General features: G+C 44.1%; 4 protein-coding genes across 14 annotated transcripts in view; 1 reads left to right on the top strand and 3 right to left on the bottom strand.

The window, feature by feature from the left end:
- Positions 1-1116: 1116 nt before the first annotated feature.
- Positions 1117-13347, bottom strand: LOC148379187 (kinesin-like protein KIF21A). 4 transcript variants are annotated; one of them, XM_088366497.1, is made up of 37 exons: positions 12979-13347; positions 10274-10496; positions 9741-9923; positions 9448-9597; positions 9252-9383; positions 9032-9190; positions 8660-8775; positions 8396-8591; positions 8141-8330; positions 8010-8073; positions 7744-7938; positions 7517-7558; positions 6937-6997; positions 6762-6867; positions 6519-6707; positions 6259-6458; positions 6078-6185; positions 5886-5954; positions 5688-5824; positions 5479-5617; positions 5219-5416; positions 5057-5158; positions 4832-4997; positions 4569-4589; positions 4286-4343; positions 4167-4221; positions 3933-4096; positions 3749-3868; positions 3639-3671; positions 3315-3451; positions 3172-3256; positions 3013-3102; positions 2789-2947; positions 2366-2483; positions 2124-2294; positions 1858-2054; positions 1117-1790 (listed from the first exon to the last, which is right to left on the bottom strand). In XM_088366497.1, exons 1-37 carry the CDS (start codon positions 13020-13022, stop codon positions 1733-1735), a joined length of 4635 nt encoding a protein of 1544 aa, XP_088222623.1. In that variant the 5' UTR covers positions 13023-13347; the 3' UTR covers positions 1117-1732. The 4 variants fall into 4 exon arrangements, with proteins under 4 accessions (XP_088222623.1, XP_088222621.1, XP_088222624.1 ...); XM_088366495.1 differs by lacking the exon at positions 7517-7558 and having other exon boundaries at positions 1858-2057; positions 6762-6997; positions 12979-13346; XM_088366498.1 differs by lacking the exons at positions 4569-4589; positions 7517-7558 and having other exon boundaries at positions 6762-6997; positions 12979-13346.
- Positions 13348-13546: 199 nt separating this feature from the next.
- On the top strand, positions 13547-22370 carry redic1 (regulator of DNA class I crossover intermediates 1). 6 transcript variants are annotated; one of them, XM_088366524.1, is made up of 17 exons: positions 13559-13611; positions 13904-13988; positions 19276-19315; positions 19385-19529; positions 19609-19741; positions 19981-20035; positions 20193-20228; positions 20312-20411; positions 20480-20562; positions 20626-20714; positions 20780-20940; positions 21017-21089; positions 21146-21185; positions 21409-21433; positions 21520-21620; positions 21693-22053; positions 22121-22370. In XM_088366524.1, exons 3-17 carry the CDS (start codon positions 19286-19288, stop codon positions 22255-22257), a joined length of 1569 nt encoding a protein of 522 aa, XP_088222650.1. In that variant the 5' UTR covers positions 13559-13611; positions 13904-13988; positions 19276-19285; the 3' UTR covers positions 22258-22370. The 6 variants fall into 6 exon arrangements, with proteins under 6 accessions (XP_088222653.1, XP_088222651.1, XP_088222650.1 ...); XM_088366525.1 differs by lacking the exon at positions 13904-13988 and having other exon boundaries at positions 13554-13611; XM_088366528.1 differs by lacking the exon at positions 19276-19315 and having other exon boundaries at positions 13566-13611.
- Positions 13847-18860, bottom strand: abcd2 (ATP binding cassette subfamily D member 2). Of its 2 annotated transcripts, none has more exons than XM_088366511.1 (10): positions 17735-18860; positions 17493-17673; positions 17306-17427; positions 17021-17183; positions 16865-16959; positions 16663-16808; positions 16236-16381; positions 16012-16096; positions 15830-15955; positions 13847-15763 (listed from the first exon to the last, which is right to left on the bottom strand). In XM_088366511.1, the coding sequence occupies exons 1-10, from the start codon at positions 18650-18652 to the stop codon at positions 15559-15561; spliced, it is 2187 nt and encodes a 728-aa protein (XP_088222637.1). In that variant the 5' UTR covers positions 18653-18860; the 3' UTR covers positions 13847-15558. The 2 variants fall into 2 exon arrangements, with proteins under 2 accessions (XP_088222637.1, XP_088222638.1); XM_088366512.1 differs by having other exon boundaries at positions 17306-17421.
- Positions 22371-26717, bottom strand: part of slc2a13a (solute carrier family 2 member 13a) — a 29464-nt gene continuing 25117 nt past the window's right edge. For both annotated transcript variants that reach the window (XM_088366521.1, XM_088366520.1), the window contains 6 exons: positions 24712-24875; positions 24524-24644; positions 24332-24457; positions 24123-24241; positions 23899-24051; positions 22371-23607 (listed from right to left, as the gene is read on the bottom strand). In XM_088366521.1, coding sequence (XP_088222647.1) covers positions 23381-23607; positions 23899-24051; positions 24123-24241; positions 24332-24457; positions 24524-24644; positions 24712-24875 — 910 coding nt within the window. In that variant the 3' untranslated portion in view covers positions 22371-23380. The remainder of the gene's footprint in view (positions 23608-23898; positions 24052-24122; positions 24242-24331; positions 24458-24523; positions 24645-24711; positions 24876-26717) is intronic.

The raw sequence follows: 26717 nt of genomic DNA, 5'->3' as shown, positions 1-26717 counted from the left end.
CCTCTTGAAATTGCTATTCAATTGAATTGAAAGGCAGGTTGCCTGGACTACGAGGCGTTCGGAAATCCACTGCAACGTTTATTTTTTATTCTCAATCCTCAAGTGCCTGGGCAGATAATTACTTTTGGATATTTTCCCAGGATTTTATTTTTTTGTTCCACCCATCTCCTGTAAGGAACACATAATCCCCATACTTTGATGCATTTCTTTTTCTACAAACAAAAAAATCAAGCATATATCCACCCATAAAAAAAAAAAAAAATCCTAGCTCCGCCAATGCTTCTGACCTTGTTTCAAAGCTGTTCTTACAACCACTACTGCACTCACTTACTCTCTGATTCCACCTCGGACATGACTATTATTGACCTGCTCTTTTATTGAGCGTCAAGTAGATGTTTGCTCGCAGGCAAATCCCAAGAGCAGCCCCATTGTCATTTATTCCCAAATTGTTTCTTTAAGGGGAACCATTGTGTCATTTTACAGGTAAGAAGACACCCCTCCTTCTGATGATCTGGGGGAACGTGTGATAATCCAAGGAGGGGGTGTTCGGGTGTGCTGCGAGCGCATTAAGCGAGCTACACGATCACGGCTCATCAGTTCTGGTCATAAAGCAGCGTGAGTATTTTTAGCCGCAGGATTCACTCGGTGGGGAGATAGAAACCAAAGGGTGGATATTGACCCAGTCCATCTGAACCTTGCTGCTTGCATCTTTTTTAACTGGCTCTTAATTGGATGTTTGTCTTCTCATTTCACGGTCGCCTTATACACGCTTCTCACTTTTATTTTGTTTTCATACTTGCTGTCATAACACTTCTAACGGAGTTGAAATCTTCATAGATTAAATTGATCGAAGTTAAATTTCTATTGTGCTCTGCTGAAATTTGACCACCGGAACTCTTAGTGATGGTATGAATGAACAATAAAGTCATGTGAATCATCCGAATATGAGACAATAAATGTGTTATTTCTATTGAGTATGAATAATTGGATTAATAAAAATACCCAAAGCTTTTTTTTATCGTGTGATGGAAGTTGGGTATTAGTTTTGATATTCCTTGTGGCTGCATTTTGCTGTCACCATGTGGCTATCAGACGTTAATACAATTACAAAAAAAATGAGTAATTTGAAATTTATTCTCACGCTGCAGCTTCAGTTAATCAACAGGAAAACAGCGACAATGATATTCACACTTAAATGCTACAAAAACAACTCAGCAGTCAGTCAAGTGCAAATGAAAAGGCAGCTGATAACTTTTTTTTTTTTACTGACATATCTTCTTTTGACCAGTACCCATATTGAAATTTCGATCACATTTTCAGGAAGATAAGAAATGCCTAACTTACCAAGGTAAAGACTAGACGGGGTGGTGAGCTGTAAATTAAAAAAAATAAAACACTCATGACAAGTTACATTGCACAATGCATGAGAACATAACGGATTTTTTTTTTACTGCATTAAGGCTACAGATACTTGATGGACACAGAAACCTCTCATCAAAGTGTTGGGCCATACAAAGTATATAAAAACTCGTTTACATAATAATAATAATAATAATAAGACAATGCAGCTTCAGTAGTATTTTGGTCCTTGGATTCACACAGTCTAGACTAGAAAAGAAACACACAGAAAGTCCGAAAATGTTGACCATCCAGCATTTGGAAGAAGAAAAAATAAAATCAATGCAAGCGAGTAAAGACTAGGAGGATTTGAACTGAAGCGGAATCATAGTTGTCAATGGACTCCATCCTCAAGAGATCCTTTAGCTTCCCAAATCTTCACTGTTCGATCACTGCGAGCAAAATAAACAATTAAAAATTATTTATACGTGAGAGAAAGACATTTACAGCATGACTTACTCGGAGGCGGTGAATAGATGACTGCTGTTGGTAGCCAGGCCGTTAATGGGGCTGTCATGGCCTTGGATGTCCCCTAGGGGCGCTAGTGAGTCGACGTGCCACAGCCGGAGAAGCCCGCCTCTGCATCCGCTGAGTAACGCCAAAGTGCCGGGAACCACGCCCAAAGCGCTAACCCAATCCGTCTGGGAACTGACTGACTCCTAGAAGAAAGACCCGAGACTCAATTTGGAATTTTCAAAATGATTTGATGGGCGTTTCAATCTTACCTGCAACAACCGCCTACTGGCTAAGTCCCATTTTTTGATGTAGTGGTCTTTGGAGCCGCTGTAGAGAACGTCCCCGTGCAAGGCCAGAGACTCCACGCTCTCCTGATGAGCGGGGTCCAACGTGTGGCAGGAACCGATACTCCCCTGAGCTCCTTCTGTCACCTCGAACATCTGGCAAACATCAATTTGTCATTTGCTTAATTCTAAAATCGTTGTGAGATGGTTTTGAGAGCGTCTCCTACTTTAATGTGATGGTCTTTGGCGCCGGTGAGGACCAGGTCTTGTCCGTTACCTAATTTATCGACCGTCAGACACGTGATGGTTCCTAAATGGCCGGTGAGCTTCCCGGTGGAGGCAAACCTAGCTCACAGACAAAAGTCAACGATTAGCATCAGTGTGTTTCCATTCAAGTCAAATTTGACCTGTTTTAATATTTGATGGTGCAAAATTAACCCTTAATGAGGTTTGAAAAATTGTTACACTGGTGAATCACTGATGTTCATTCATTTACCGTAATTTTTGGACTATAAGCCGCACCGGACTATAAACCGCACCAGCTAAAACTCGCGATTCAGGGTTTAAAATTGAGAAAGAAATCGTGGCTTATAGTCCGGAATTTACGGCAATGACAGATTTGTGTTTAAAAAAAACCTTGTTAAACTGACTTGCGGAGATCCCACATGCGGACCGCATTCCCGGCGGCAGCATACAGGAAGGAACCGGCGGGATTGATGGCGATCTGGTTGATCTGACTTTCACCCGGAGGGATGGAGAAACTCCGGGTTGAGGAACAGGTGTCGCCCGTCGCAACTTGACCCGAAGCCCTAAAGCAATCGAGATTATTATTATGACGAATATCTTGGGCAATGACGGCCATAACAGAACTTACGTAAGCGTGCGTATACATTTTGCGCAATCTCTTATATCCCACACTTTGATGTACGCATTGGAAACGGTAAAGACCAGGCTGGAAGTGTACCTGTAATATCAAAACAGACTGTAGTCTTTGAAATAATTGGAAATAAAATACATATTTAATGATTGATACCTGACTGAGACGACGCTGCTAGGATGATCCGCTAAAGACATGATCTCTTGACCGGTCACCAAATTCCACACCTTACACGTTCGATCTAAAGAAAATGGGACGATGGTGTACTTTAATTAAAAAAAAATAAAAATAATATTTACCTTTGGATCCTGTGAAGAGGAGATCTTCGGTGACGTCCACACTGAGGACCGGCTTGGTGTGTCCCTCGGCAACGTGCACACATTGAAGTTTGGCCGCCCGGCTGGTCTTGGGCGGTTCTATGGGGCTGATTACGCCTCTGGATTAAAAGAAAAAAAAAAAAATTGCCATTTAAAATAGATATTATGATTTATTTGAATAAATAAATAAATATCCTACATACAGTGGCTAACTTAATTTAATTCCAGTCGGCGAAAATTATTTCAAAATGAAATTTTCTACTTTTTTTACTATGATACCAAACAAAAGTAAATAAAGAAGAGTACCTATGGCTGTCAAATACAGAAGGCTCATCCAATCTGAAAAATAAAAACAAATAAAAGTGTTGTAATTCCCTATGTGAGCCACAAGGGGGCGACAAAGTACAACTTCTTACGCTCGCGTTTTAGCATTCCCTGATGTAGCCGTTGCAGTTTCTTGCATTTTCCTGCGGGTAAGAGGCGAGCGCTCAAGCTGCTGCCTCTCAGCGCTGCTTATCGGTGACCTCGATCGGAAGCTATCGGAAATCAAAAGTGTGACGAGTCAGCCCGTCTGAAAGGAGCTTTTGTGTTAACGCTTACATGCCGGCCGAGCGAGCCGAGATCGAAGACGGGGATTCGCGGCCCGGATCCGGATCGGCGAGAGGAAGCAAAGGACCCGAGAAGTCGCCGGTAGACGAATCGAAGGGCGACTCTCCCGCGGTGGCGTAGAGAAGCTCCATCTGTGTAGCGGTCCTCCTCCGAGCCTGCGGCAATTCGACATCGATTATTACATAACAAAATATGATTTGGCGTGATCGTGTCGCTGTGCGCCACCTTATTTCTCGGACGGGAGTCGCCACAAAATTTCATCAGATCTGACGGCAGTGCGCTGAAACGATATCAGACTTCGATCAGTAGCTTGATTTCGATTATTTCAATATCCCCAATATTACCTTCCGTCTGCAGCCGGGCTGGTGTTCGACTCATCGCTGCTGCTTTCGTCCCCATTCTCTAGAAATCGGGAAAAAATAATTTATTTGATTCCTTACGGTAGAATAAAAATGCAGGTTTAAAGCACAAAAGGGTAAAAAAAGGAGATAAAGGTCACACAAAAGGGAAACAAACAACTATTAAGAAGATACTGTAACAAGGGGTCACGATTAATCGCACTTGAAGATTTCTCCCAGCTCATTTGCATATTTGAAATCTTGAAGTTCTCAAAACACTATTACTCACCTGGTGACAGGTAACCTAACTCTTGAGTTCACACCAAAAAAAAAGACAAAAAGAAATCAAATTGAAACCCGAATAAAGAGCAAAAGAGTGAAATTATACACAATCAGTCACAGTGAAGCTTCAAATTTGCTTCATGAACCAGTTGCAGTATGTTTTGATTCCTCTAGATGGCAATGTTGGTTTAAATGAACAAGTGTACACTCACGTCAACAATACAGCAACTGGTTCATGAAGCTTCATTATAAGTCAAAAGGCGTGCTGACCTTGGAGAGCGCTCCCCAGCAGTGCGTCCAGCTCGGGGTTGATCTCAGCTTTCTCCTTCAGCATGTGGAACAGCAGCTGGTTCTGCGTGGCGCTGTTGATCTCCGTCTGCTTCAGCCGGCCCTCCATCACCTTCAGCTGAGAGTCCTTCTGAGCCGCTTGCAGACCCTGCGAGGAACACAATTTTGGTCTGATGCTCCACTAACATAACAGGAAGTCCGTGTCACCTTATTGATGGCCATGGTCATGAAATGGTCCAAAAGGAAACGAGCTTCTGATAGATTACACGAGCTGACCACCGCCGTTACGTCCACGGTGTCGCCTTCTTCCTACGACCCAAAAACAATCGAGTATGTAGGTCCATGAAATAGTGAGATGTTGCACCTCACCTTGGCCTCCTCCATCTGCATGATGTTAGCCTGACAGTCTGCGATGCTGTCGTTGATGTAGTCGATGTTAGCGCTCAAAGACTCCAACTCTTCGTTCAAGGGAGTCAGCGAACGCTCGGCGTCCGGGGCCGCCTCCGCCGCCATCTTGGTTTTCTTCCTGGACACTCGCTCCCGTCGCTTGGTTAGCTCCTCCCTTTGCTTGAATGGTAGCGGGAGTTTCAATATTGGGAGCTTGGATTGATTAACTTGAAATGTCTGACCTTCATGAGTCGATTCATATCCGTTTCCATGTTGGAGATGGTCATCCGTTGCATGATGATGTCACTGACCCGCCGCTCCAATGATTGCCATTTGACCCTGGCGTTCCGGCTCAGGTATCTGCTTCCTATTGGCGAACTCCTGAAGGCAAAGAGTTTTTTCTTTCCCGATTTTTTTTTTATGCTAACAAAATCGAGTCGAGTTTCCACACCTGGCGCCGTTGGACGTTACCGAGGAGTACGGCCTACCCGGGGCGCTCCGATGGAACGGTTCCGAGATTTCGGGTAAGGTGACTTTCCTGCTCGCCTTGCCCGATACCGGCCTCACCTGCCGCCTCAAAGCAGTCACCTGCAGTTCAGAAAAAGGATTTCAGTTCCAATGACGAGGAAAAATAAAAGAATGTTCTTACTTCTTCGTTCTTCCTACGAAGAATTAACTCCTGCTGTCTCTTCTGTGCCTCAAGTTGTTTTACTTGATGCTGTCACGCAAAATGAACAATTCAGAGATTTGGTGAAAATAGCTCCCCCTAAAGGATGATGTCTGCCATTACAATCTCGGGTTAGCATTTAAATGATTTTATGTCCCGACACGAGTTGGGCACCTCAGATCTTCGTTGGTCTTTCTTCAGAGATGCAATCTCCCTGTTCCTCTTGCACTCGGTGGCTCTGTTACGTTCCTGCTGCTCCTTCATCTGACGCATTAGTGCCACCTAGTGGACAAACGTATATTTCAACCAGATTTTTCTGCATTAACTAGTCTAAAAAAAAAAAAAAAGAGCAAACCTTAGTCTTCTTCATCTCTGTGACATCCAGCTGCAGTTTCTTGAGCTGCTTCTCGTACTGCGACTGGTTCTTGAGGAGACGAGCGTGCTCCTTCTGAGCGGACTGGAGCTTCTGCAGTTCCTTGTTCATGGAGCTCAGCTTCCTCTCGTACTCGGCCTTGATCCTCTTGGCCTTCTCTTCGGTGCAGGACTCCACTGAACCTGGATGGTGCAATCAAAATGTATTAGAGATGTGCATTGTGTTTTTTTTTTTCTTCTCACCCATGTTGTGGAGCACTTTGTCCCTCTCCTGCTGCGTGTCTCGAATTTTATTCTGCAGCATGACCAGCTTGTGCTCGTACTGCTGCTTGAGCGTATGGAGGCGCCGCTGGCTGTTCTCCAACTCGTCGATCAGCTTCTGCTTGATGGCGATCTCGCACGTGATGTTGGCCAAGTCGGCCTGGACGTCTTCTACAAAATTCGTCCGTCAGATCACGGCTTGGTCTTATTATTTTATTTTTTTACCTTTGTCATCTAGCTCCTCCGCGCCGGACTCCTCGGACGTCTCCTCCCCAGCCGAATCCGAGTCATCTTCATCGCCGTCCTCGACGTCCTCGTGGTCACTTCCCTCCTTGTCACGTACAACCAAAATGACATTTTGGCGTCTAATCAACATAAATATTTTTGTTTTTGAACGTACCACTTCTGCTTCGTTGCCACCTCGTTCCTGATCATTGTCCGGCGTTTCTTCTTTAATAACGCTGGAGGAGAAATTTGTTTTGAGTTAGTAAGTGGTGCTTGATTGTTTTCACACGAAAAGGAAAGGTACATGCAAGTCAATCAGGAGCAGATCACATATCATCACTTTATGACAATCACTAATTTCAGAGTGATGCCACAGATTAAAAGTGATGAAAGAGGGATTAGACAGGATTTTCCCTTCCGGGAGTGCAAAACCACCTGTGCGGGAAAAGTCGGAGATTAGCAGTCATTTGTTGGTGATATGAGGAAAATCCACTGAAATCCTTCATTTCAATTACTTGTCTTTTTTTTTTTTTTTAAATTGAAAACTGTCTTTAAGGTATTTTTATTTATTTATTTAATACATTCATTATGCGTTAATTTATTTAGCAAAAAAATTAATGTATTTAAATTGACCATTTATTATAAATTTATTGAAATGTATTTATTTTTTTATTCCAATTTAAAATCAGAGCCTGTAATTGAAAGGAGGTTCAGGTATTTGTCCCCCCCGATTCCCTGGATGGGATGGAGCGAACCTGCCGTCCTGTTGCCGATCATCCTGCTGGGACTGCCTCAGTCTTCAGAAAGGGGGGGGGGAGGATGAGGATGGGGGGGGGGGGCAGACATGTTTAAGTGAGGGAAGTTTGCAAGAGAGCAAGAGAGGAAGAGAAAGTGAGAAGCAGTTGAAAAGATGGAGATATGAAAAAAAAAATTGCTCATGGATCCAGTTGATGCTATGGTAACACACATCTAAAACAGATACCTCTTTTTCTTCTTCTTCTCCTTCTTCTTGAGCTTCTCCAGGTCTTTCTTGGCCATCTCAATGACGTCGTTGGCTTCTTTCTCCAGGCCCGGGGAGAAGGAGGCGGGGCCGGCGTACAGCGACGAGCGAGTGGAGGCGCGCGCCAGGCTCTTCCGCAGGTTCTCGTTGAGGGCCTCGCTCTCCAGAAGTTTGGCCCTGTCGATGAAGAGAAGAAGTGTTTCTTCGCATGGTGGTCTTTTCAAAATTGTGAGTCGCCGATGTGGTACCTGAGCTCCTCGATTTCCTTGATGTAGTTGTGGATCATGTTGGCGATTTCCTCGTTGCCTTCACCTGAAAGCGGAAATCAATGGCGGTAAATCAAATTGAGAAGTTCGGATTTACATTTTGTAATTCTCACCTGCTTTGGCCAACGCCTGATTGGCTCCATCACTGAGGATTTGCGTGAGTCTGCTTCGCTGGGCGTCGATGGTCTCCTGCATGGCCTTCACCCTCACCCTCAAATTGTTATTGTCCGTCTGGAGCATGGCGTTCTCGTGGACCAAGTCGTTGATGCCCTCCATGCCATCCTCGCCGACCATTCGCTTACCCTGAATGAGATGGATGACTGTAAATTCTATCCGCTCATTTCTTCCATAACCAGGACGTCCCTCACCGTTTTGTACTCCATCAACTCCATCTGCAGCCGGGCCATCTCCGTCCTCAAGGCGCTGATCTGCTGACTAGCGCGATCCTGGTTCACCATCACTTTATTTTTGATGTTCCGTGCCCGGTTGGCGTATTTCAGAGTGTTCAAGGTCTCCATGAAGTCGCGGTCGGACGGGCTGATGCAAGCGATCATCACCGTTTGACTGAAGGAGGTGAAAATGATAATCACGTTGGGGAAATGGAGCTCTGAAAATGGCGGGTGCTCGCAAACCTGTTCCCGCCGAGTGAATCTTGCAGAAGACGGGTGAGTTTGGAATCTCGGTAAGGCACGTGGGTGGAACGCTTACTCCTGTCGCCGAGTGCGCTGATCACGTTGCCCAGGGCAAGCTGAGGAAAGAAAAAAAATTGTCATTTGAAGAAAAAAATTATTAAAATATTAATAGGACATTTTTTGCTTACTCTCGTTTTTTAAAAAATAAATATTTTAAAAATAAGACAAAAATAATTTTGTTATAATTTATAAAATATAATATTTTAGTTTTTTTTTGGTAATTTCTTTTATAATTTATAAAAAATATATTCACAAGCAATTCACAAACTATTTTTGCCAATTAATCAAATGTCTTAAGATGATTTTTCTAACCAGTCCACAGTTGATGGAGATGCCTTCTTTGGCCCGGTCGCCGGTAGCTCCGGTTCTTTTAAGCCTCTCGGAACCGGCCAGGTCTACAAAGTGGAACTTGGCCGACAGCGTCTCGAACTCGTCGATGTCGCTCGCCTGACGGTTGTCAGCGGCGTTATCCTGGAAGACAAAGTTCACGTGAATCGCTGAGCTAACACGCAAAACGAAGTTCTCCGCTTACGTTATCAGGTGAGCACATTCGAACTTGGCACAGGTGGATGGTGAAGATAGCGTGGGAGCGTGAACTCTGCACGTTCATCTGAGTGCTGGCCGTGGTTCTGGACAAGGCGCCCAGCTTCAGACACTGGATCATCTAGATTTTTCCCAAACATCATTATGAACCTTAAAATTTAAAGCCAATTCTACATCTCACCAACCTCGGCCGCGGAGTTGACGCTTCGCGTGGTGACGCCGACCGTGTAGATACCGCCGTTGGCGTCCTCGTGGATGCGGACGCTCGACTTCTGCCTCCTGGCCTCCACGTCCCGCGTGGCGTCAAACAGGTCCACCACCTCCTCGTTGTATAGCTACAATTTAAATTTAAAAATTGCTCCAAAGTGCAAGCATATATTCTTTATCCTCTGCAATTTTTACATTGCTGCTGTCAACTCAGCAGTTATACTGCCCCCTGGTGGCTGAAGGAATCGCACAATGAAACCATGATATGTACCTCTAGGAACTGAGCGTTAATCTTGAACTCGGGAACGGGCTTTCCCTGCTCGGTGGCAGCCTGCCTCCGTTCCTCGATGCCCCGGAACAGGTGATTGACGGCCCTGGGAATGATACCCAGCTCGTCCTCGCCGATGTTGACGTCGAAGCCGGTTCCCATGGTGTACGTCTTCCCCGAACCGGTCTTTGGGGAGAACAAAGGGTAGTCAAGGTATGCTGACTCCGCCCCTTGTGGTCATGGATATGGAACTCGCTTTGATCTATGCAATGTTTTAAATTAAAAAAAAAGCACAATATTTCTCCTTTAAATAAATAAAAGCAGTGGCTGGGAAAGACTACAACAGGGAGGATGGGGGTGGTCGTCATGGTGATCTCAATGGAATGCAACATGAGGGGTGCTCCCTGCTGGATCCCCTGAAAGAAGTGTGTGCGTCACCTGTGTGCACGGATCATCTGTCTTGTGTGTGAAAGGACTACTTGACGGGAATTCCGGAAGAATAAAAGGTGAGGCACTTTCTCATTTGCCTCCCCTACCTGTCCATATGCAAATACGGTCGCGTTGTAACCCTCGAAGCAACCCTCGATGAGACTCTCCGTGCAGTGGCCGTAAATGGCGTCCTGCTGGGTGTCCATGTCGAAGACAAAGTCGTACGTGAAGGCCTTGTCCTTGCCCAGGACCACCTGCGGCTCCCCGGGCATCACGTAAGTACAAATATGGCAGCCTTCGATCTTCTCTCGGGCCAGCTGAGGACGAATCCTGATGGGGGAAGACAAATCCAATGTATTTTTTAATATTTTCTAGGAACAGAAATATAAAATCACCTCTAATATATATGTATAGAAAATATACAGTATATTAAACTCTGAGTGGTCTTGTTAGAGAGGAACCGAGTCCAGTTGGACTTCATTCTTTCTTTCAAAGGCCACAAAAACCTGAATAGAAGACTCGCTGTTCACACGAGAGTAAACAGAACCCGCCCTGGATTTCATTAAGAATTTGTTCCTTCTTAAATAAATGACATCATTTCCTGCTTGGAAAACTCTCAACCTGTCACGAATGAAGCCACCAAATGAGAAAATAATGATTAATATTTTGGCCGCATTCCAATATGTGTTTGTGTGCATATTTGTTGGCGTTGTGGCCATAAGGGGGCAGTAAAACGCAGACATTTTTTTTTGTGTGTGTGGAAGGAATATTTTGATGATGGTTCAACCCAAAACATTTTTTTTCTCCGCAGGCGCTAACCGTCCGTCTCGGACACACACACAGAGTCCTTGTCCGATGTTTTTCCTCGGAAATCCAACACCGCTACACCCTTAACGCTCACTCTGGCCCTCGTGTGCACTATGAAACAAGTCACATACTAAACGTTAAAAAAAAAAAAAAACGGTAAAAGTAATCTGACAGATTCACCCAAGTGGAAGAATGAAAAAAAAAAATACTTAAAGCCTCATGCGGAGAGGATTAAAGGGATACTTTTACTTCCCATTGAGAATTCCTGAGGAGTGAACTCAATTTGACTGCACTCGATTAGGACATTTTAATTGCATTTTTTTTTTTTTAAAGTGTATTTTTTTTTAAACACACACACACTGGCTTTGACTACCTCCCCCCAACAATCCATGAAAGTTTCTCAGGCTCATTATTACGATTACAATGACAGCCTCAGAAACAGGACACTTCTCGCCCTCACACGAAAGCCCGGCGGACAAAACAAAGCCACCCAAACTCTCGAAAATGACGAGCAGTGAAACAACGATGACATCATACTTCTGGAAAGAAGTGCTGATCAATTGCAGAGGTGAAGTCATCACTTTGCAGCATTGGAATTATGGACAAAAATATTGGGACATAATAAGATTGTGAAATGTGGAGGACACGATTTGAAATGTTGTCCGCAGGGCTCAGTGTAGTTTTGTGCATGATGAGACACACCAGTGCATAAAAAAAAAAAAATGCCTGTAGGTCCACCACAATGTTGCTGTTATGTAATAAGAGCATGAAAATAAAAGGGGTTCTTTCAGCGGACGTCTGCCACCGGCAGGTGGGAGAATGAAAAGAGGTGAAAAAGATTATTTCGTGACTAAGAGATTACCCCAAAATAAAATTGCTGACTATTAATGCCTACTTTAGTGAATTATTGGCAAAAGATGAAAGGAAGGAAGTATTATGCTGAGTCAGCATTGTCATTGTCTGGCTGATCTGCATCCTTGTCTTTAAGGTCATTGGACAGGAAGTAGAAAAGAAAAAAAGTAAATTATGATGATTATTGTGATCTGCAGCATCACATGATAGCAGCTGGCAGATGGTGAGCAGCCTGCTTCGCTTCAGTTCGCTTGGGTTGCTTCATAAAAATTCATTAGGGACACACACACACACACCACACACACACAGGGAGAAGGTGTTTAGCCTTTGCCCTGGAATTGACAATAGAAAATATGTAGCTAGCTAGCTCTTTATATATATATATATTGGTGCTACTATTTGTTAGCACGTCCCACTCCTGCAGAAATGTGATACAAAAGAAGACATTTGACGCAGCACCGGCACAGGATCAATTATTAAAAGAATGGCGACGGGCAACTTTTGACTGGACTCTGGACGGATTGTTAAATTTTCTTCTTGCGGGGCTTCTTTTTCATGAGTAAACATAGTTATGTAACGAGTAGGATGACACATTTCCTCAATTTGTATTTTTTTTTTTTTTTTTAGGATTAGGCCTTTGCAGGTTGAAGCAGGTGCTGACTGTCAACACACCTAACTAAACTATTAAGCTAGGGAGGGGCACGATTAGGTCACCATGGAGATTTATTTGTATGTTTAAAGTAGCTACTTGATGTCCCAGCACAAATCAATTGACTGTTAATCTTATTTTTTTTTAAACCACAATTTTTTTTTTAGTGTGTAGACTTATTATTATTTTTTTTTTTACAATCCAAAACTTGACCTCATCACACCTTTAGGTTGAATGAAGCAGGGTCACATGACTCCTCAACATGGCTGCCATGCTTTCATTGATACTATTGATGACAATCGCCAGCGGGCTTCCATGTGCAAGTCCCAGCTGATTTGTTTTGTTACTGTTTTGAAAGCAACCTGAAGACGCGCCCTATAGCCCGAAGGTGCGTCTGCGTGGAGAAATCACTGCAACTTATGCAAATATTACAGGCATTGTTGTATATGGTTGCACTGTTGTGTTTTTTTTTTTTTTGCAGGTGGGAGCAAGAAGCATCCTTACCTTAGTGCGACACGCACCGAGCTCTCATCCGCCCCACCGCTCATTGTGCCCCGAGGTAGAGTCCACTAGAGTCCGGTTAAAAATAGCCCCCTTTCCCCTTTATCCTCTTAGAAGAGGGAGCGCCGTCTTCCCCCACCTTCTCCTCCTTCCTCGCGTGTCCATGGAGCTTCCATTTGTCACTTACTGTGCAAAAAAAATAAAAAAATCCAAGTCTTACATTTAGAGTTTTTAAAGATCATGGAAAGGATGGTCTTCCATTGTCATCTGAACCTGCATGCGCCGGGTCCTGCGAGATCAGCGTGGAAGAGATCCACCAGACGGCGTGCGAGTGGGAGGGAGGAGGATGGAGGGGGAGTTCGGGGAGCGAGTCTGTGACGTCACAATCTCCTCCTTTTTTGGCTTCACAGTCGCGTTTCCCTTAATTCAACTTTTCATTACACCTTTATCCTTCATCTTTATCGTCTACAGGGGAAAAAAAATTAATACTGTGTTACCATGAAATAATAAAACGTAATCATTACGTATCTCATTGTGATGTATTTTTTTAGGTATAATAGCCATCAAATATTGCAACAAAAAATAATTTCAAGTCTTTAAAGTGTGATCAATCAACCTGTAGACCAAGAATCTTCCGTAAGTATTTTTATTTTGACTAAATGAAAGCGCTGTTAAAAAAAATAAAAAAAAACAAAGGCGAGCTCTTAGCTGCATAAACCGTTATTTGTAGGGAAATGCCGCCACCTTGTGGACAAACTGGACGATTGCACCCAAACAGCACATCGTCCCTAAAGAACTCATTCATGGCTTAAAAATACTTTCTTGCTCAACTACAGAAAATCTTAAAATATAATACAATGTGCGAGATGAGTAGTTTTTCAGCAAATTGTTTTATTAACAAGAAAATACATTTTTGCTCTTGTTTAAGATGAAAATACATCAACTCCAATGCATGCACAAGATTAGGTAAACTGGATGTCCGGTCCCAAATGATGTAACACGCTACATGCACGGTTAGTACAGACAATTGTAATAATTCGCAACTTTAACAGAATACATTGAATTTCCAACTCAGAAAAAAAAGGGATGACTTATGTGCCGACTTGTTTTCTGAAGGGATAAAGAGCGACCATGCAATAAAACATCACCTCCTTACAAGTAGAGGCGTGACTAAATAAAGTTAGACTTTTGTGTTAATTTTATAGGCACTACTAATTAGATTAGCAGTGATAAAACATTCTTATTCAATCAGCGTCCAACTGTGTCAAGCGCGCCCTCTGTTGGCAGTCTGACAAAGAACGTGTGAATCTTGTTGCCATGACAACCAAATGAGTGGCGTATAGAGCCGCTAATACTAATATTAATAAGAAGACACCCTCATAAAGTCGCATAGTGGCATCAGAAGCTCACAGTGGCATTAAAACGCCAATAAAAGTCACATTGTGTGGGAAAAAAACTAAACTAGCAGCGGCCGAAATCCTGAGCAGGGCAGCGTTTACAATTCTTAATTAAAAACTGAATTCGGGATGAGACTGATTGTCCGTCATAACCAGCAATCTGGAATATCTAACTTTTTTTTTGTCCCTGGCTGAAGCCTTCTGGGAAATGCGGCTTCCTGGAACAAAAGTCAACTTGACTGCGGGACTCAGATTGAAACAAGGGCGGGCTGACTTTAGTTCTCAAGGGGTCACATTTGAGTTGATAAGGTTTACAAAAAAAAAACCAAAAACATATTTTGGTGCAGAAGTAGGAATTTCCCTTCACGCCTCATTACAACCAGCTTCCACCAGAACGAATATTGGATTCTTGAACTGGTGGTCACATGACACGCATGCGAATGAGCTGCCCGCTCAGCAGGAGAGGGGGGCCTCTTTCGTGCATTGTGTTTGTTCGGTAAACCAAAAGGCCCCTCCGTACAGGGGTCAGACCCTGCGTCATTATCCGCTACAATAACAGATTGTTGTTGTCGTCAAATGGATCGGGAAACCGGACTTTGAAAAAAGAAGTAAAGTGCTATGTTAAAAACAAATGATCAATTCGTGAAATGAAATGGAACTCTGTGCTCTTCTCTGTTGCCTAAAGCAGTGGTTCTCAAAACGCAATTCAACCCTGGGTCCGTAAAATTGCAATAAAATTCAATTGCAATTAAAAAAAAAAATGTATCGCCATAATATGGGGAGCCGATAAAACAAAAAGAATTAAAAAATTACTCCTCCCTATTTTAGCCAATTAAAATTCATCATCTGACATCCCTGCCCAAGTTAAATGATTATTTTTAGGTGTATTCAATGAGAGTTTTGTTGTGCTCTGGCCAAAGCAAGGTTGAATATAAAATATTGCTTTTACTGCCACCTTGTGGCGACGACCTAGAAGTGAGGGCAGGAGTGTCAAAAAAATCAGGCCTTGTCTGGAAAAAAAGTGCATGTGTTTACTCAACTAAATAAGTTTTTTTTTCTTCTAAAAACATTTGACTAACTGGCATTAATATTATAAGGGTCTACGGCTTTTTTGGATCTAAAAACGACTTTGTTCGCGTTTTAAAACGGAGTGGCCGAAAGAGCGGCGACGGTCAAACCCCAACCGTCACTCGCGGGCGGTTCTGAGCACCGAGTCGTCTCCCAGGATCTTGCAGAGCTCGTGCAGGCGCTGCTGCATCTCGGGGATGCCGGCCAGCTGGCTCTCCAGCCGCTGCTTCTCCTCGGTGAGCGAGAGGCGCGTGGCCGTGTCCAGCTGCTCGAAGCGCCAGCCGCCCTCGCCGTCGAACTGCAGCAGGTGCGTGTGGTACTTCCTGCCGGGGTCAGCGAAAGGGGGTTCACGGACGGACTGCGAGAAGGAAAGATGGCCGAGTGTTTACCAGAGCGAGGGCCTGTGCGTGATGGACAGCAGGGAGATGCCGGCGTCTTTGGCCGCCTGGAAAATTTTCCCCTCCACGTCGATGCTGACGGCGCTGGTGCACTCGTCCAGCAGGGCGTATTTCGGCCTGACGCAAAATATTTATTAGCCGAGTCATCCTTACGAAATTTATGATGTCCTTACTTGTGGTAAAACATGCGAGCCATGCCCATCCTTTGCTTCTCTCCTCCGGACAGCACGTCCTTCCAATCCAGCTCGGCATCCCAGCCTGAACACCGACGAGACATTTTTGTTTTGCTCTTCGAACGTTGCGTAACTGATCGAGGAATTTGCTCGCGCGTTTTAAAAAACACTCCGGCGGCCACAATCGGGTTCTTTGTTTAGGGATTGGCAAGGTTTTGAATTACCTCCTTCCCTGGTGACGATGTGGTTGAGGTTGACGATATCCAAGATGGCCTCCAGGTCCTTATCGCGAAGTCCTCTGGCGGCCATGTCCTCCACCGAATCGGGATAGATCACCTGGTCCCGTAGAGAGCCCATAGACATGTAGGGCCTGGAGACAAATATTTAATTAATCAAAAAAATATTTTTCTCCCCATCAAAGCTGGCTAACGACTAATCTCTCACTATCGGAAAGTCTTTGAATCACTTCCCTTGGGCATAAAAGAAAAAAAAACATGATCAAACAGAAGCTAGCTGACAACCTTTACGCTCAAAGTAGTTCAATATTTATTCGAAAGCTCCTGTTACAATGGATTCGATTACACAAGGGTTCACCACTGGGGGGGGTTAAACAATGACGATAAGAGGAAGTGTGTGTGTGTGTGTGTGTACCTCTGTGGGATGTAGAACATGTGCTGCGGGGAAGGTTTGTGGAGGCGCCCGCCGTACACGGGCCACAAACCGCTGAGGATGCGGAAGAGGGAGCTTTTACCGCAGCCGTTGGGGCCCGTGATCAAGAGGTGCATGCCTTCGTCCACCTGGAAGGCAAAAAAGTTATTTTCTAATAATAAAAAAAAAAAATTGGTGATCCCACCTTAACGTTGAGGCTGGACACGACGACGTCCCCGTTGGGTGTTATAATCGGAACGTTTTCGCACACGATGCCGTTGTCCACGTCGATCACTTCGCCTGATATGAGAAGAGGAACGGTCAAGAGTTGAACTCATGGCCGTCGTGATGGAACGTGTACCTTTAATCTCCAGCGGCCCGTCAATGTGCATCCCCGGTTTGCTTTTCTCGTCTTCTCCGCTGTCGGCGGTCAGCGACGAGCGCTTGTAGACGCCCTTTTGGACGTCCTCGAACACCACAAACATGTTGTGGACCCTCGCCGTGTAGCCCGCCAGCTCTGTGACCTGTCCCACAAATAAATATTAGTCTGACCCCGCAGCTCGTGAAGTTCAAATGCATGGAGGTTGGGTTAGGTCATGGAAACCCTGTCGAAGAATGTCAATCAAAAATAATCATTTCAGGTCACCTCTTTGTAGGAGGACATGATTCGCTCAATGGCGTCAGCTCCTGAAGCTAGAAGGTTCCGGGCGGTGGTGAACGCCTCGGTCCTTTCGCTCACCATCCGATGCGGGTGGCCGTCAGCTGTTTCTGGAAAAATCCCAAAAGTCTGTGAAGACACTGGAGTGAACACCGATTTTTTTTCTTTTCCTCACCGCTGTCGGCGTAACCGGTGGCGGTGATGATGGGCACGGCCACCATGACGAGGCCGCTGGCGCTCCACACGTACTTCATGAGGAACTGCTCGATCATGATGTACCACAGGCGCTTGGAGAGGATCAGGTTCATCTGTTGGGCTAGCGCGCCGTAGCATTTCTGGAGCTGCCGCATCTCCACCTGTCGCCGAGGAGAAATCAGTCACAATTGCATCATCGTAGAAATGTATTATCGGACTTACACCGTGTCCCCGATAGAAGGCGATTTCCTCCGCGTTGGCGATGATTCGAGAGTGCACGTAGCGAAGGTAACCCTTCCGGTGGGCCTCCTCGGCCACCAGCTTCCCGAATTTAGGAGAGCAAGCTCGGAGGACCTTAGCGGTGGCGAAGACGACCAAGCCGGCCAACAACGTGGGCCCGCTGGCATTGGCGTCGCGGGACCGAGCCGTCCGGATGAGCGTGTAGGACGTGAGTATCACGTCCAGGATTGGCTTGGTGAGGTTGGAGTAGAGATGGGCCACCGACTGAGAGAACATCATCACGTCCTCTGTGAGGGACTGGTCCGGGTTGGCCAGCCTCCCGTCCATGTTGCTGACTCTGTAGTAGGTCTGGTCCGTGAAGTAGGTCCGGTAGGCGTGGTTCACCAGGCGGGTACGGAAAGCCAGGGCCAGCTTGCATTCCAAAAAGCGGATGACGCTGTTGACGAAAGTGGCGGGGATAGCGATGAGGAGCCATTTGATGAGCTGGATCATGAAGCTCCTCGGTTGCTTCTCCACGATGGTCTTCACTATCTTTCCATCCAAGCTGGCCACGTAGATAGACAGGAAGGTCCTGGAGATCAGAGCCACAGAGTGCAAGGAAAGCAAAGCGAGCTCCTTGGACAGCAATTTGGGGAAAAGAATTTTGGCAAGTTCCAGGATCTGCTTGAAGAATTCCGCGTTCACCCCAGGGGACGCCTTTGATGCATAGGCAGCGTCTTTGAACGAACACGCAGATCCGTTTCCAACTCGGCTCTCGGCTTGATTTTTGCAGAGCTGCCTACAGATAACCGGGTAGAGTGTTTTGATGCCGTAGGCAGCAGCCGCAAGAAACACGGCTCGCTTGGCTACAGCCGTGCGGTCCCATTTCACTTTGGACGTCGCATTAAGGATGTTGGACATTTTTAAGATGTTAGTCGGCTTTTATGGCGGTCCCCCAAACGCCCATCACCTTAAATCTACTCACGGCGTCGACGTGAGAAGAGAGACGGACCTCAAACGGCCGCGGTGAGGCGAAAAAGAAATAAAAAGACGGTCCAAAGACGAACCGCTACATCCTGCTCGTTAGCTTCCCCCGGCATGTAGGCGAAATGTTACACTTCCGGGTTTACGTTTCAAAATAAAACACTATTCACCAAAATGAGTACAACTACCTTTATTTTGCAAAGCAACTCTGTGTGGCCTGTGATGGTTTCCGCCTCTTGTGATTGGGTGCAGTAAATTACGTCGGTGTCCGTTTTATAGTGTTTATATAAACTAATATTTCATAATATTTCAAAATACGCATTAAAGGTACATTAATATATTACCAGAAGTGTTTATGAACAATTCTAAACTCGTGCAAGTCTCCCGTACTCGTACAAAATTGACTTAGCAGAGACGTTATTTTGACATTTTTTGCTGACTATTTTTTTTTTGAGAAATGAACTGGGTAGGCGGGTCGAGGTAGGTTAATTAATGTTTAATTAAAACTATAATAGCTTACAAAATGTCGTACTAAGCATACCTGTCCAAATTCCACACAGGAACCGGCTTATGATTAAAAATGATACAAGAAAGCAGCGGGTGAGACAATTAACTTCCTGTCACATTTCCATCTTAATTTTACATGATGTGATTATCTCTCCTTTTTAGGAGTTCTTTGAAAAGAGAAGAATGCAAAATAAATTGAAAAACCTGGAAGTTGCTACACCTTCCTCTAAAGTCAGCTCCATCGCCAGTATGGACCTTGTGACACTGTTTGTGGTCAACCAGATAGCTACAAAAAAAGAGCGTAAAGGTTAAAATGCATTTAGTAATCCATTTTGTCCACTCATCTTAGTACTGTGTACTGGTCTACTAACTATGATGTCTTTCAGATCCTGCCCCAGTATCAGTTTTGAGTTCCAAAGGAGGCAGGAAGAAACCAAATGTCAACAACCCCTTGGTGCTCCCCATGAGCCCCGGTTCTCCATCCCAATTGATTCTAGTTGAGAGCCAACCTCAATGCAGGTATAAAAAAAAAATGGGATGATAAAGTTGTTTTTATCACAGGCCACAACGAAGTACTCAGGGAAAGGTTAACAATACGGAAAGCACTGTACATATGCAATCTGGAGTTAGACACCTTTGCCCTGCATTATTTATTTCCCCCAACAGACTGCTAAAAATGATGTAATCAGATAATCAGGATGAAATACTGCCCAGTCATGCTGTAAACCTTGACTGCTGCTCTGTTGTTGTTGTTGTAGAGTTCAAGATTACCCCGCAAAACAGATTATCCCACAAAGCTTCAAGATTCGGCAAGTAAGTAGCAAAGCCGTTTTATTACATAAGGGGAAAAGCAGGCATACTTTCAAGGAAAACCACAATTTTAAAAATGCCCAAAAATTGGCATTTTAATAGTACAGCAAAGTAACCAAAATAATCCAGAGAGGATTTGCTATCTGATATAAAATTACAGTTTGGGCGCCATCTTGTGGCTGAAGACTATACTGACGTAAGCTTTGGCGCCATCTTGTGGCATTTACTTGACATATCATCAATTGTCGAGTAAAATAACTTTTTTTTAAATATTTTAAGCCGTCACCAGTTGCAGAGTGTTCCTTCTCAGACAACATAGCAGCCGATTACCTGTCCCCCATAGCGGAACCCTTCAACCCCTTCTCATCCTCCTCTTCAGGTGTGTATCTTCATCAGTTTAACAAAATAAAAAATAAAAATGACAAAAAAATGGATTTGTCTCTGTAGAGAGATTATTTCCACAGGAGGAACACAACCAGCCCCTTCCCGGCTGGTCCTTTACACCTTGGGAGACATCGGATCAGAATACGGTAGCTTCAATAGAACATCACAAATGAGATATGAATTAGAATCAAGATTTATTATCGTTTCAGCCATTCTGTGTGCCTGGAGGGTTGGGAGAAGACATCGTCTGGTCTTCAAACCCGGCCACACCATCAGGAGCTTTCTTTGGAACCCCAAAGTAACAATTTGACCACTTAAGGCCCATCTGAAATGAGAGAAACAGATTTTTTTTGGTGACTACAGGTCATCCATTCATCACCCGAGATCCGAAGACACCTTCCTTAGCCATTTGTCTCAAATGGAGCCCCCCACCCTGGACTTCACGCTCAACCCGACATGGAGCGAGCAGCCATTTGAAACGGACATCTTTAAAAGCGATACAAATAATGACTATGAAACTAATGGTAAAAATCCAACAATGGTTTTCACAAATGATTTAGTTTTGCAAAGAGATCTTAACAATCCCCCTTAACCCTTTAGCTTTTCATTTTGGGAGTGCAACACCAAATATAAGTCCCAAGGATGAAACTTCAATCCAAACTTCAACCCCACAGTAAGTACTTTTATCTAATAACATGAATATTCACGTTTAACACTTGTTCTGTCCAGAACTGTCCCTGAGCCACAGCCAAACAACATTGGAGCGCAGGTAAAGGAAGCAACACTGACACCTAGTGGTGAACCATAATAACAAAATCAGATTACTTGCATTAAAGTGGTACCATAATTTACGTGTGCTCCAAATGATGTATATTTTTAATTCAAACGTGCCAGCAGTGAACTTCACACCATCCCACATTTAATTTTCTATTTTTAAGCACAGGAATTTATGATAGTACCACTAATGAGTCTCATGTTTCATTCCTTCACAGCTCCCCAATTGCAGTTTTAACTTCAGTAAGTCCACCCACCCTCCTATTCAACACATTCCTCCCTTCATCCATTATGCAAAAGCGCTTAAGTTTCTTCTCCCTCCTTGCAAGCATGCCCGGAATACCTAATGAACGGTCGGGGGGATTCGCCAACTTCCTCTTGCAACAGAGGTTACCTGAGTTCAGCCTCCAGTGACGACCAAGCCGCTACGGTTTGCTTGAGCAATAACCGACATATTGTGAGCCAGTCCGCATTTTAAAATTAAATTCTTGCTTTTCATTAGAGTGAAGATCATCCTGTGGGATTTCCTCAGAGACGAGCGCCAGGAGGCAACAAAGCACCCGGTGAAAAAAGAGATACGGAAACTCAAACCGTCCACGAGTCCACTTCCGAGAAATCCGACGTTGCCATTCAGTGCAGCTTGCTCTCCGATCCTTCTCCATCTGTTGTGTCGCTACAGCGAGAAGCCACCAGGGGGCACCCTAGCTTCACAGAATCTCCTTTCGAGCGAGAAGCAAAGACTTACATGAGGCCAACCCTGTGGGGGAAGAAGAAATCCAACACTTTAGGAAATCTGAATACAAGTCATCAAAGTAGCAGGAGAACGATGCTTCTTCGGGACATGTTGGGCAAAATCGATAAAAGTAACAAATCAATTCAAGACCAATAAGTAAAATACTGTTCTACTAAATAAGTCATTCTTCTCAATAGGCATGCAGGAGAGCCCCTGGAAAAAGATCCCACCGGATGGAGCAAGGCCGGAGGCCACCACCACGAGGGCGGAGGGGGAAACACGACAGGAAATAGCCGACATTTTGCTCCTGCTCAAGCAGAGACAGGAGGAGTAATGATAATAAGGGCAAAAAAAAAACCTTACCTGTTCTGTGCATGCTGTTCTAATTAAACGTTTTGTGTTAACCTCCCGTCGTCATAGCAACACTGAAATAAAACTCCAAAAGCATTTCCCGATTCACCGCTTTATTTTTTCCGTCTTAGACGCACAGACGATTTTTTTTCTCTTGTAATAGAATAGAAACTCTAGCAAAACATTTTACAGCTCAGACAATTAAATATACTATACATCGCTCTATCCGTCTCGAAAAGTGTAGTCACGTGAAACACTGCAAGATATACGACAAGCGTGTGGACAACTGCGAAAAAAGGCTAACGCAACACAAAGTGCAGCCGATATTGCACAATCTGGAAACGGAACTTAAACCGGTTCCAAATTGAAGTACCATCCCCAATTAATTGCACTCTGGCTCCCTCTAGTGGTACAAGAAATAATTACATAAATAAATATTCAAACTGTGCATAATGTTACCGTAGTTTAAACGTCTATTTTTTTTTGCATTAAATCTTTAGGAATTGTTTTCAAACATTAATTTAAATACAATCTTGAACATTCACGCGCAATACATTTTACTTGAAATACAAGTTCACCATAAAAAACAAAAAAAATGGTGCACTCTCACAACAGAAGACGCCAAATTCTACCTACGGGTCATTATGACACACGGGTCAATTTGATCTGTTTGCACAAAAGGCTGTGGTGGAAGACAGAAAATGAAAAAAAAATAAGATTGCACACAACCGGATGAAATACTGCACTTCCAAAAGCTTTCGAGGCAAATGAAACATCACCAAGGAGAAGAAATGAGTTCCTCATAAATGAGGGGGGGGTGGGAGGGGTGAGCATGTTTAGTGCCACTAGTTTTCAGCTGCCCACTCTCACGACGTAAAAATAGAAACCGGGAGCTACTCCAAATAAAAAGACGGCGAGTGTGCTATGCTACGGAAATGCTCGATATGGATTTGCCACAACTTGATGTGCAATATTTGTTCAAGTGTCCATGAGGGAAGAAATTACAGGATATCCTCACGTGACATATTTGATACTCGTCTCCAAATTTGGCGTCGATTAGAACATTCATAAGGTCGACCGGAGGCTCCCAACCAAAAATTTAACATCTAATCAACGTCGGATGCGTCGTTGTCCGAAAGGTGGTAGTTTGACCCCTTGACCCGGATGTATTCCACCTGCCGCCCCTCGTCCGAATCGGACGCGCCGCACGAGCACAACCGGTTCTCGAAGAGGGCCTCGATCTCCTCCAGGCGGCGAGCTTTGGTCTCGGGCAGGCAGCCGTAGATGAAGATGAAGCCCAGGAAGGCCATGCCGGAGTAGAGGAAGAACGCCCCTGCAAGGAGACACCAGGAGAATCAAATGTCACAGCACGCCAACGTGAGAACAACACACTGACGGAAGTTTAATGAAGCAGATGCTATCTCTATTTTCCCCGCTGTTTAGCAACAATGACATTTCCCGATATAATTAAACACGTCGTGATCATCAGAGACAGCCAGCGTTCCAGACACAAATGATGTCGGGAACATTTGCCAATTGTCGGTCGAGATATCGGCATAGAGTCCTGAAAAAGTACTGGTTTCAGAAACAATATGATCGTATTGATTCATCGTATCTAGCTGACCATAGTAGGTGAAGTACTGCGCCAAGTGAAGGAAGGTAAGCGACACCAGCACGTTGAAGGTCCAGTTGACTCCAGCTGCACACGCGTTGCCCGTGCTCCTCGCCCACAATGGGTAGATCTCAGAATTAATAGTCCACGGCATTGGTCCCATTCCTTGAGTGTGGACAAACATCTCAAATGAAACTCCAAAAATGAGCAATTGTGGATTTCCAGTCATGTCTTACCTGGCGCGAAAGCAGCCAGGTAGAACATCAATCCAAGTAAGACCAGCCATGAGAAGGAGGTCGGGCAGTAGTTGTAGGCCCAGTAAGTGTGTTCCCTCATCTGGCTGGAATTAGAACACCTAGTAGCATAATGAGAGGAGCTTTATATCCTTTAGGTGAAGGTAATCCTCCGCCCTCCACAGCATACACACCTGCATCCTGTGACTCACCTGCCCCACGCTGCCTGTTCGGTGGAGGCCCTATTGACTGGCACGCAGGAGGAGGTGAGCAGCGCCGAGCCGTTTTCGCGGTAGCAGAAACCGCAGGCGGGGTCCAGCATGCAAGGCTCGCACAGCCTGAAACCCGCGGGAGTCATTGATTCTTTATCCTCTGCGAAGAATCAATTGCTATTTTTGACTCACTGATACTTGAGGCAGGTCGAGTTAGCCATGGAGGGGTCTAACGGGTGGAAAGTGACCGCGGGACTGTGCTGGGCCGATAGAAGGAAACCCACGGCTAGCAGACACAACCCGAGACACGTACCTGTGCAAAAAAAAAAAAAAAACACTCAGGGGTGTGCTCACTTTTGCTGCCACTGGTTTTGTCTTACCTACGATGCTGCCCAGGGTGAGCTTCCGCCGGCCCACTCGCTCCACCAACCACACGCCCAGAAGAGTGAACAGGAAGTTGGTGAGGGTGGTGAGTCCCGCCAACCAGATGGCCAGACGGTCATCCCGCACTCCCGACATCTGCAGGATGGTGGCGCTGTAGTACCTGCCAGCCACACATACACACAAAAGGAGTCCTAAATGGAGAAAAAATTAAGGTTGTGGAAGCTTCTTGCCTGTTTCGTGACACAGATAAAAAATCAGACCCGACCAGGCAGGGAAAGAAACTGATGAGAGCGACAGGATGTTGAGACGGAGCGGTGGAAGGAGGAAAAAAAAAAAAAAGTGTGAGACAGGTGACGGAGAAGATGCCATCACCTTGTTAGGATCATTCATAGCAACACAGACACATCTCCGGCACATTTTCTCCCCGCTGAAAACTCTTCTTCATAAAATGACAAAAGGGGAAGGGCACATTAATAGCTGGAGGACATGTGGTATCTTTTAAGCAAATAAATTCTTTCCTTTGGAAAGGTAAGAAAGGAAAAATAGTCCGTAATGGATGGAGGTGTCAAAATAGAAAATAAATGGGCTTTTTTTTTTTCGATAGTGGGCCGAAGAGGGAGTCTTGAATATTATCTAGGGAAGTGGTCTACTTCTTTTTTTTTTTTTAATGCATGCAGAATGCATAATAAATATATATATATGATAATAAAAAAAAACAAAGACATCTGAAAATTTGCATTTGAGCACTTCATATCTTAAACGTGCTTCTTCATTCATGACATCTGCTCGTTGTGTATTGAGAATGTTTGTGTGTCATAATAATCTCATTAAAATTTTCTATTTGATTCCACTGGAAAATGAAGAGGAAGTGATTAAAGAAAAGCTAATAAAAAAATAAAAAAAAGAAGTCCAGCTTGGATTTAGTTTCGGGTCATGTCGGTTTATTTTGTGACATTTCCAACGTGACATTTGTTTGAGGGACCATCTGCGTCCATAACGCACGTCAGAGACCAGATTGAAGAAATCTGCGAAATATCTCTTGATTATTAACTTTATTTTATTTTATAAGAAACTCGAGAAGATAGATACTCTATTTTTGTTCTGATGTAATGGGCTGACAACCTGATAGATCGTGAAGACCTCCGTTGGAGAAGGTAACAACCAAGCAGCGCTGGGTTCACGCGGGTTCATACCTCCCTTCAAATTTGGCGTAAAAAAAAAAAACAGGAGTCAAAAAAGGGAGTCGAATCAAAGCTGAGTCCCGCTAATGAAACCCAGGGGAGATCACACGGCAGAATGTTAAGAAATAACAAGACGCCTGGAAAGCAACTGGTTAATGGTCACACATACAAATGTATGTCTGGCTAGACAGAAAAATCGGCGAATAATTGAAAGATGCATGAATAATTCAATTCCCCAGAAGGAAACGAATTATCGAATGTGATAGCTCAACTGTGAACCGTCACGCAGGATTTATTTATATTCTATTTATTCACAGGATTATTTTGGGGTTACCTAACATGCTCTACATATAAAATAAAATAAAATAAAATAAAATAAAATAAACCCAAATCAAATCAATTAAATTAAAATAAAACAAAATAAAATGAAATAAAATGAAATGAAATAAAATTAAATGAAATAAAATTAAATAAAATGAAATAAAATGAAAAGGAATAAAATGAAATGAAATGAAATAAAATGAAACAAAGGAATAAAATGAAATGAAATAAAATAAAATGAAATAAAATGAAACAAAGTAAAATAAAATAAAATAGAATAAAATAAAACACATTTTGAACATCCGCTACAAACCAAATGAATTCCTTGGCCTCATCTTGATGACGCATCAATATAAATGGATTACCACAGTGGGGCTAATCAATTTAATCCATACGAGAGAGAGAGAGAGAGAGAGAGAGAGAGAAGAAGGAGGAGGCTAAGTCTCTGCTCACAGTGAGGGTCGAGATGAAGATAAATGTACAATTATAGAAGCACACAG

The sequence above is a fragment of the Syngnathus floridae genome, chromosome 22 (assembly GCF_059516105.1).
Source record: "Syngnathus floridae isolate MCC-2025c chromosome 22, RoL_Sflo_1.0, whole genome shotgun sequence".
In the NCBI taxonomy this organism is placed as follows: Eukaryota; Metazoa; Chordata; class Actinopteri; order Syngnathiformes; family Syngnathidae; genus Syngnathus; species Syngnathus floridae.
This window is presented reverse-complemented; position numbering and strand designations above follow the sequence as displayed.